Raw genomic sequence first — 10,000 nt, 5'->3', positions numbered from 1 at the left:
GAGTGGCTGTCACGTGGTTTACTATCGTCGAAGACAGGCCCCAGTCTACGCTCGGCTAAGTACGTAAACTTCCAAGCTTCAGAAAGCGGCCATTTTGTGGGTGTAACACAGCGCGTTGTCGAAGATCGTTTCTTATCTAGTTATTCGTTCTTCTTTGCGGCTTGGATGTTACACGCCGGCTTTCCTACAGTCGGCTTGTCTTCTAAGTTCGGATTACAGCGAGGAGTTGTGCTCTCACAGGGCAACATTTCAATTCACGGTCTGGACCTTTGGTACAGGTTGCGTCACATGAAAACCTACGAGTCATTATTGACTCTCGCAAGCCAACATTTAACGGCTTCAATCTGCTCAGCAGACCTGCTTGAATATCTGAAAGTTTCTGAAAGTATTTGAAAGGCTCTGAAGTTACTTGAAAGCAAAAGAGACTCTCCTGTGCTTGTGTTGTCATTGCTCAATGTTGTTGTTGAATCGAATAGGACGAATCATCCACACACAGTTGACAAGAGTCTGCTAGCCCACGATTTCGTCAGCAGTAAGTAACATGGGAATCTCTGTTGAACAATACCGATCAAGAATCGGCTCTCATGACAATTTCCTTAAAACAGAAGATGCTTTGTCGCGTTTCAATAATGATGCTTTACATGAATGTCTTTTATTTTCCAACATTGAAACAAGTTGTTGGACAAATACAAAATACGGAATGAAGTAGTGTTTTGATTTACCCAATTTGTGTACAGCTACCCTTGCTCACAATGTTTGTTTTGGACCTTTTTGTACAGTAGATTAGCACTTTGCATGATGTCAAGTTCATCTATTCATTTCATGTTTCCACATAGCTTGAACTTGGTAAACACTGACATAAAATTACAAGGTCCATAATAAGAAAACTTCAAAGATTCTGGTATTTAAAGTCATACGATACCATCATGAACATCCCTGTACATTGAATTCTGTTGAACTTTTTCTTAAAACCTCCAGGTAAAATTGTTAATCTTATTGGGTTAAAAATTATTAGCAATGTTAATAAGCACTACTCAACATATGATTTATTAAAATATTGCTTGTGTTCAGATATTGTTATACGTCTATCTTTTTTTCCCAAATTCTTCCACTTGCAACCCAATAGCCACTAACATCAACTAAATTTTTCTGTTTCTTTATTGAAAATTTAGCATTATGATACTTTACATGCATATATTGTCAAAAATTAGTCGTACATTCAAACCAAATCAAGCTCCCAATGTGGCTTCTAGCAAAGGTTACATCATTTCCTGTATGTCCCAGCCCTTCTGCAAAGTTTTGTGCTCTTGCGCTGGTACACAAAATGCCAAAAACATTCATACGAAATGCTTCCCTGGAGTTGATTTCACAACACTTGCCCTGGACAAACTCAGAACTCAATTCCACTTGGTTACGTAAACAAAATCATGACTGAATCTATCAGCCCACTGTAGGACATGATGCTGACATTTTTTCAGTTCCTTAAATCCTCAGGTTACATGCGCAACCTCTGTTGTCTAAATGACACCTCCATAAAACTTTACCCGATAACCCTCATCTTGAAAATAAGCATTTCAGGACGGATGTACGTCAATTATCTTATTTTATTGATTGGGAGGAACAATACTGAAAACTAACCGTAATCAGATACTAGCTCTACTAATAGAAACTCAATGACAAAACAGATCCTTTTAATTTGTAACCTCCCCCATCAAAGCAGCTCAATTTCGTAAGCCACACATGTACGCATTGCGGACCTATTTTTCTAGTTGCCTTCCCTTTAAGAATTGCTTTTTCAAGGTTATTAACGTTATTAGTTTCTTAAGTCCCGCTTAAATTTTCCATTGTCCTAGTCAACCTCACATTATCAACATCATTATTATCCAGTCAAGTGTATAATGATGCAAGTAGTACTGCAACCATAATCACAGCATTCGTATGATGATGATGATGATGATTATTATTATTGGCTGGGGGTATTCAAAGAACTGGGGACCGAAAGATCTGAAACAAGCATTCGTATTATTATTATTATTATTATTATTATTATTATTATTATTATTATTATTATTATTATTGTTATTATTATTATTGGCTGGGGGTATTCAAAGAAATGGGGACCGAAAGATCTGAAAGAAGTTGCAGTGGTTTCGTCGTACCGTTATCAGGTTGGTACTATGTGAATAAAGATGAAGGACATTTTTCTAGTTGCCTTCTCTTTAAGACTTGCTTTTCCAAGGTTACTAACGTTATTAGTTTCTTAAGTCCCGCTTAAATTTTCCATTGTCCTTGTCAACCTCACATTATCAACATCATTATTATCCAGTCAAGTGTATAATGATGCAAGTAGTACTGCAACCAAAATCACAGCATTCGTATGATCATTATTATTATTATTATTATTATTATTATTGGCTGGGGGTATTCAAAGAACTGGGGACCGAAAGATCTGAAACAAGCTTTCGTATTATTATTGTTATTATTATTATTATTATTATTATTATTATTATTATTGTTATTATTATTATTATTATTATTATTATTATTATTATTATTATTAATATTGGCTGGGGGTATTCAAAGAAATCGGGACCGAAAGATCTGAAACAAGTTGCAGTGGTTTCGTCGTACCGTTATCAGGTTTGTCCTAAGTGAATAAAGATGAAGGACCTTTTTCTAGTTGCCTTCCCTTTAAGAATTGCTTTTTCAGGGTTATTAACGTTATTAGTTTCTTAAGTCCCGCTTAAATTTTCCAGTGTCCTTGTCAACCTCACATTATCAACATCATTATTATCCAGTCAAGTTTATAGTGATGCAAGTAGTACTGCAACCATAATCATAGCATTATTATTATTATTTTTTATTTTTTTTATTTTTTCTTTTGCCTGGGGGTATTCTAAGAACTTGACGATGAAATTTGGCTGTAAGCTCCAATTTACCAAATAATAAAAAGAATAAATTTAAGGCACTAAGGCAAAAGGGAAAATACGTAAAATATCTTTTACAGTACCAAAGGACAAAGACCTTACTTGAGAATTAAGCAGTAATTACCTCTTACCCATATGGTAGCAGTTTCTTGGTTTTTTGTTCGTATTTTATTACAATTGTATGTTAATGCATGTTTCACTCTAGTCCTTATACATTTTATTTAGTATTCACTAGTCCTAAGTCTCGTTATTCATATTGTAATGCGCATATGATCAAACTATTTGTTAAAATGCGCAATAGAAGTAATAAACTATTATTTATATTATTATTATGATTATTATTATTCGTTTTGTTTCCATTTTTACAGGTTAAAACAATTCGCGATGGTCTCAGAAAAGTCGGTCTTGGAGGTGTCGATGTCGAAACCATTGAAAACGTTCAAGGTGTGTTAATTCGTCTGTATTTTTAGCTTAAAGCTGAAACTTTCTAGGAATTAGAGTTCATGTCGCTGGTCTTCCTGTAACTTGCTTTATGGAGCTTACTATGTCTTAGGCCAGGCGCTTAAATTGCTTTAAGTCAATTTTTCATCCTATGTAAAGTTTTTGTATTATCTCTTCACTAGGGAAGCAGTTCAGAGCACTCTTCGTCAGCACGGTTCGCTCGTACCACACGTGCAAGGACTTTCAAGATTCAGCAGCTTGCGAGACCGACAGCCCTTACCTTTATTTCTTGTCCGATCCCAAGCTGCTCAACACAGCTCTGACAAGGGCACAATCACTCGTCGCTGTTGTTGGAGATCCATTTTCTCTGAGGACTATAGGCGATTGCCAAGGACTGTGGGAAGAGTTTATCAAAAGGTGTACGGAGTTAGGGACGCTGTTTGGTATCGAACATACCGAGCTAGAAGAATGCATTTCCCTAAGTGGGCTCAACGTCAACGCTGCCGTGTTTATACCTGTTTTAACCGAAGGCAACAGCCAACCACCCGCATCGGCTAACGATTCATTCTGCTCCAGTTCAATGTCGGCTCCACAGGTAGATGACAAAACTAACGAGCAACTCTTGAGCTCTTCTTCTTTTGTAGAAACAAATAATTCAAATGAAAATGATCTCGAAGAATCTAATGATGCATATGATTCCGGCGATGCAGGCGACGAAATGTCCGAGAGTGACGAGGTGGGTAATGCAGACGATTTTGCAGAATATGGCATAGTGGATGAAACAGTTCCTCCAAAACACTGGGATTCTATCGTGGAGGCGTTAAGAGAAAAATGCGAGGAAAAGAAATCGAAGAAGAAGCTGATGAATGAAGAAAAATCTCAAGAAAATGCAATGGAAGGAGGACAGGACTTGAAACAAGAACCCGATGAAATATGGGCAGGTGTCACACCTCTCAAACACAATGGGAACACCCAAAGTTTGGGCAAAAGTGATACAAGAAGCAAAATAGGCCACGGAGACATCAAAATGAAGATGGAGAAAGGAAAAACCCGACTCTTCCTGGACTTGACGTATAAACGAAGTGAACGTTCAGAGCGCCTCACTCGTCGTGTTAAGGTAAAAGACCAAGAATGCCTTAATTCCGAGTATCTGCTACGGTTGTTAAAAGATGAACCTGAACTCTATCGCAAATGTACTTTAAGAGTTGGGTCTGATCGAGCACAAACGTTGTATGGCGAGTTATCTGATACTGAGAGTGAAGATCTTCTATTAGAAGGAGATACAAGGCAGACCTTTGACCGTGACGAGGTTGTCGTTAAACTATCGAAGGAGCCTACAAATAGTTATTCTGGCGATGGAGGTTCACCGGAGCGCCTGAGAGGAAAGATTCGAGGTATTCTTCGTCATCGGACTAATCTTCGTGAGCGACAGTTCGTGTGCAAAATATCCAGGAACGACCCGCGAGTTTTGTATCCAGTCGACAAGTCAATGAGACCGATAGCTAACCTTACCGATGAAAGCTGTGACGGAATTCCAATTTACAAGAAAATTCCCGAAGGATCTGACGAGAAAACGGTGCGTGCGACAACCCTCTCTCGGAGAGAGGCTCTGAGTGGCAAATACTTCTTTGTCGTTCAATATCTTCAATGGAGACGTGAATTTCCTCGACCCCTTGGAATTGTGACTAAGGCAATCCGAAAATGTGGCGATCTTTCTTCAGACGCTTACAAAGTTCTTCATATGGAATATAACTTGAAGGACGAATTTCCAGAGGTGGTTATCCGAGAGGTAGACCGACATATTCACAGGTGGGAAAGGATTCCTGACAATGAAAGAGAAAGTCGCTGTTTGGTAGAAAACGCATTCACCATCGATCCTCCCCGGAGTAAAGCTCTAGATGACGCCTTGACAATCGAAGAAGTAGAAAACGATTGTTTTAAAGTCGGAGTTCACATTGCTGACGTGTCCTACTACGTTAGAGAGGGTACTAAAATCGATGATGAAGCCCGTAAAAGAGGTACTTCATATTATGGAGGTAGTCCCCATGGTGACCTTGAAGCCATGCTCATGCTTCCTTCTGCTCTTAGCCATGACATTTGCAGTCTGTTGCCGAATAAAGAGAGGCGCGCCGTGTCAGTGTATTTGAAACTAGATAAGCATGGTTGTATTCAAGATGAGGAACTTGCTTTCGGCCGATCTATTGTGAAGTCACGGTGTCGGTTGACTTACGAGCAGGCGCAGATGGTGATACTTGGAAGGCCTGTTCGTTGCGATCCAGAAGATGGGGAGCTGACACCGACAGTCGTAGAAAGCATCCGAAATCTTAATTTGGTTGCCCAGGCAATGAGGAAACTTCGTCTTTCCGACGCATCGTACTTTCACTTCGACCACGCAGACCGAAAGGAAGACATTGAGGCGCATGAACTGGTCGAAGAAATGATGATCCTGACCAATACTGCCGTTGGGAAGTACCTGGCGGAGAAAGTTCCTAACCTCTTACCATTACGAATCCAACGCTCTCCGAAGACGCAAAAGTTGAATGAATGGCGAAATGAATTTCGGAAAAGTGCAAAGCTATCTCTTTCACTTCGACAGCATTTGAAGTCTGAATCTGAGGATGGTGAGGTGAAATCTGAGTCAGAAGATGGTGAGCTCAAGGATAGTGAGTTCGAGGATGGTGAAATTGAGGAACAGTTCGCTGTGCCGACCTCCACATGGCATCTACTCGATAAAGCATGGCGTAATAAGGATCAGAGAGAGCTTAAACTTCTGATCTGCAATGATAAACTGTATCCCCAACTTGCCGTTGCCCATTGTTCTCTAAATTCTCGGCAAAGAAGAGCAGAAGATGTTATAGCTGCAGAAGTGTCAAGGAAGGACAGACGACACTCGTCTTTGAAAGTTAGCGAATACACTCGCTTCACCTCTCCAATTCGTCGGTACTTTGATATTGTCGTTCACCGATTATTGCTGGAGATGGATTGGCGAGAAAGGGTATATGATGATATCGATCTAGCTGATGTTTATCGACAGTGTTCATTTCTTTCCGAACAATCAAGCAAGTATGAAAAAGATTGCGCCCGAGTTGAAGTTGCGGGAAAACTCGTCAAAGGAAGTTGTGAGTTCTCAGCCGTCGTGGAAGTGATCGGAAAAGATCATGATTTCATTCGGTTGCAACTTCTTTCTGATACAAATCAGTATCTCACTGAGAAACAAAGGATAATTTGGATCAGCCAATTGGGTCCAACTGCCCAGCCGACGCTGAATGAAACATCTGGATGTCTGGAGCTGAGGTGGAAGTTAAGAATTTATGATGCGTCCACAGAAAATCTCAAACGAGCAGAGCGAAGCGAAGACCTAGAGAGACATCTCCTTGAAGACAGAAATAGAATCCAGGCTTTGCTATCTGAAAATGCAAAAGACTTCAGAACTGGGTATTTCCTTCAAAGCAGGCAATGGCTAGACGTCCTATGTGCGGTTAAAGAAAGCGATGATGATCATGACAGGCTGACCAAATCCTTTAAGATCGTCAATAAAGCAATAGTGGGACAAATGGAAGAAATAGCAAGGTTGAGACGAGAGAGAGAAGAAAGGTTAGCAAAACGAAGCAAGTTGAATGAGCAAGTCGAAACTGTGAGCAATGATTTAGATAGTGAAGATGACAAAGATTTCTTTAAAGATGACGATTGCAGTGATGTCTCCTTCGATGAAAATGATTTTCAGGAAAGAAAGAAATACCGGCGACGGGAAGAAAAAAGCAAAGAAAAGGGTCAGTGTGACGCAGATGAGGAAGATGATACAAAGGCACACATTGTTGAGACGTCCATTAGTTTGAAAGTTGCTGACACTGTCACTGTACACCTTTCCGCAAATAACTCTTCAGGACTTGTGTCACCTGAAATCCAACTCTTTAACCTTGCACCTGGAATTAAAATATGCGTTGAGCATAGAAAACGTCCTGATGCATGCTTTGCAATGACAGCATCTGAAAAGGCGACGCGAAAAATCTATGAATCGATCGGTCTCTATGAAAGCCTTTGGAGGCCTGTGCTTGAAATGGAAGCAGCAACCGTGGGGGTAAGGAACGACGATACCATTATTTTAAGAGACCTTGAAGTTGAATGGAAAATGACTGGAACTGTTGATGGGTCGTTATTGGGAGACTTTTATTTGAACAAAAACTTTCTCAAAACCAGGCAGATCGAGATCTCTCGAGGGGATTACGCTTGTGTAAAAGTTCACTGTCCAATGCCTTCCTCAAGTAGTTTTTCAACTTCACGTCTGACTAATAAAACTTATATGAAGACCGAAAGCGGAAAGGAAGTCGCGGCCAGACATGGATGGGAAACATCTTCTGGGCATAAAGAAAACAAGAGAGGAAGCGACGAGCAAGACGATGTACGAAGCATGGAAATGCATAACTACTGGGTTGGTCACTGTATCCTCACAAAGGCTGCTCCGCAAAAGTACACGTCCGAGGCTGCTCCGCAAAAGTACACGTTAGAGGTTTTTCAGAGCTCAATGGAAGTTCCAAAGGAACTTGATCACGGTGAAAGCAAGACACACACTTCTACAGTGGAGATAATAAAGCAGACTATTCCTTCCAGGTAATGAGGTTGTAAACATGTTACAAAGAAACATAGATTTATTGTTATATATAATTCGATTTGCTATGGTTCCGTGAAGTACACGTACTATAGAATAGTTCAAAACAAGGTTTTACTAACGTGAAAGCCATAATTATCTACTTTATCTCTTCCGACAGACGAATGATTTCAACTTTGGAGAAACAAGGACAAGAGGAACAGCACGAATCCCTCGCTCATTTCATCTGTTTGGGAAGGACATCACGTCTACGTGGTGAGAAGTGGATGATTAAAAGTCACATGTATGCTGTAGTTACCATGTAGGGTTGTAAAGTTTCACTATAAAAAAATCATGGTTGGCAGCCATTCTTATCTTTATTGTTATTCTTTTCTTATACCCGATTCACTCCAACTGAACACGTGTAGTTAGACCAGTTTTAACAAAATGAAAATGAACAACGGAAGGGTGAAAGACTGAATTTTACTTCGGGTTCATATACTTTCAAATATGTGATTTCATTGTGTTGAATTTGGAGTCTACATTATGTCAGGTAGTAAATTGCATGAAAAAAAAAAAAAAAACCCATGTTTAACCAAACAGCTCTTAAACGTGTTTAAGCTATGGTGTGAATGCAGTATTAGGTAGTTTTAGATAGTATTTTCACACACTATTTTTGTTCATCTTGATTCTTCACAATTTTTAAAGGTGTTGATTTAAAGCAGTTTATCCCCATCGCCCTCTTAAGTAACGCGAAGATTTCATCTCCGTGTCCACTGTCTCAGTCTGATTGTTTTTTTAATGAGAGAGGAAAACTGGAGAACCCGGATGAAAACCTCTCGAAGCAGAGTAGAGAGCCAATATTAACGCATCTCTTATATGATGCCTAATCCAAGAATAAAGTTAACCTGGGCCACATTAGTTGAAGGCGAGTGCTCCAAAGGTAGTTCATTAAATAGTCATATATATGTTGATTTCCCCTAGATTTACGAATTGCATTACCCAGTGAACATCTCTCGATTGCTTATCACGAAAAGAGATGTGGCCTCAATGAACTAAACAATTCTCAAGTGACGGCTGTGAAGGCATCTCTACGGCGACGATTTACCCTTATTCAGGGACCGCCAGGTAAGGAAAGAATTGAGGAGGCTCGAAATGATTTTTCGTTGCTATAATGTTTGTGAACTCTAAGACCGTATAAATTTATATTGGATTGAAGTACATTTATCTGCAACGCGTACACTTGCAAGCAATGCATGGTTGGGACAGCTTAAGTTCTTTTTGGCCAGATGAGACTTTGAAAAGCTGGCCTGCGATTTTCGGCAAAATCTCCAAGTTTAGCGATTGAGTTGTAACAATTGTTTATCCAGTTTGTCGAGCGGGTTTGTGGCCGGCTGTGGTTGCTTATGTTGAAACTGAATTCATCATTACTGTGGAGACTGTTTCGATTAATAGGCTTTTTATGTGAAATGGATGTCCAGTCGTGAGCTGCTTTGTTGACTGTGAAATTGCAGTCGAGTAACAGTAAGCGAATTACTGCGCTTTAGTTTGACTTTTCAATTAGTAATTTTTTGCTCTTGGTCTAAACTGAAGAGAGAGGGTGTAAAGATAACCAGTCAAAACCAAAAATGTTGTTTTAGTTATTGATTAAACTTGTTGGTTATTGTTTGTTTGCAAGGCTTGTTTGTTTACTGCTGTCAGTTCAGAGGTGTTTGTTTCTTGTAAACTATATACACTTATGAAGATTACTTTTGTACTTTATGCAAAAGGATAATTTTTTCCACATACATTTTATTGCTTCTGGGTTTAGAAACAGGAGCTCCGCTTTCAGGCTTGGCTAAATCTATATATTATGAATTGATTCCACCCTTACACATGCCACGAGCAGTTGTCATGGGCACCCAACGACCAATTTGTTGTAAAATGTATTATCATACCCCAGTTAATGCAAATAAATGTTGTTAAGGCATTTTCAGATGTTTTTCAGTGTTGCTGGGAAAGCATTATATGTTCCTTTTTCCCAGCAAGACACACAAGAAATTTCCCA

At 39.5% G+C, this 10,000-nt stretch overlaps 1 protein-coding gene across 4 annotated transcripts in view; it reads left to right on the top strand.

Moving 5' to 3' along the window:
* Positions 1 to 10,000, top strand: part of LOC138060007 (3'-5' exoribonuclease HELZ2-like) — a 153,468-nt gene that overhangs the window by 89,852 nt on the left and 53,616 nt on the right. For all 4 annotated transcript variants that reach the window (XM_068905679.1, XM_068905681.1, XM_068905678.1 and 1 more), the window contains 4 exons: positions 3,296 to 3,371; positions 3,551 to 7,976; positions 8,135 to 8,229; positions 8,938 to 9,081. In XM_068905679.1, coding sequence (XP_068761780.1) covers positions 3,296 to 3,371; positions 3,551 to 7,976; positions 8,135 to 8,229; positions 8,938 to 9,081 — 4,741 coding nt within the window. The remainder of the gene's footprint in view (positions 1 to 3,295; positions 3,372 to 3,550; positions 7,977 to 8,134; positions 8,230 to 8,937; positions 9,082 to 10,000) is intronic.

The sequence above is a fragment of the Montipora capricornis genome, chromosome 8 (assembly GCF_036669925.1).
Source record: "Montipora capricornis isolate CH-2021 chromosome 8, ASM3666992v2, whole genome shotgun sequence".
In the NCBI taxonomy this organism is placed as follows: Eukaryota; Metazoa; Cnidaria; class Anthozoa; order Scleractinia; family Acroporidae; genus Montipora; species Montipora capricornis.
This window is presented reverse-complemented; position numbering and strand designations above follow the sequence as displayed.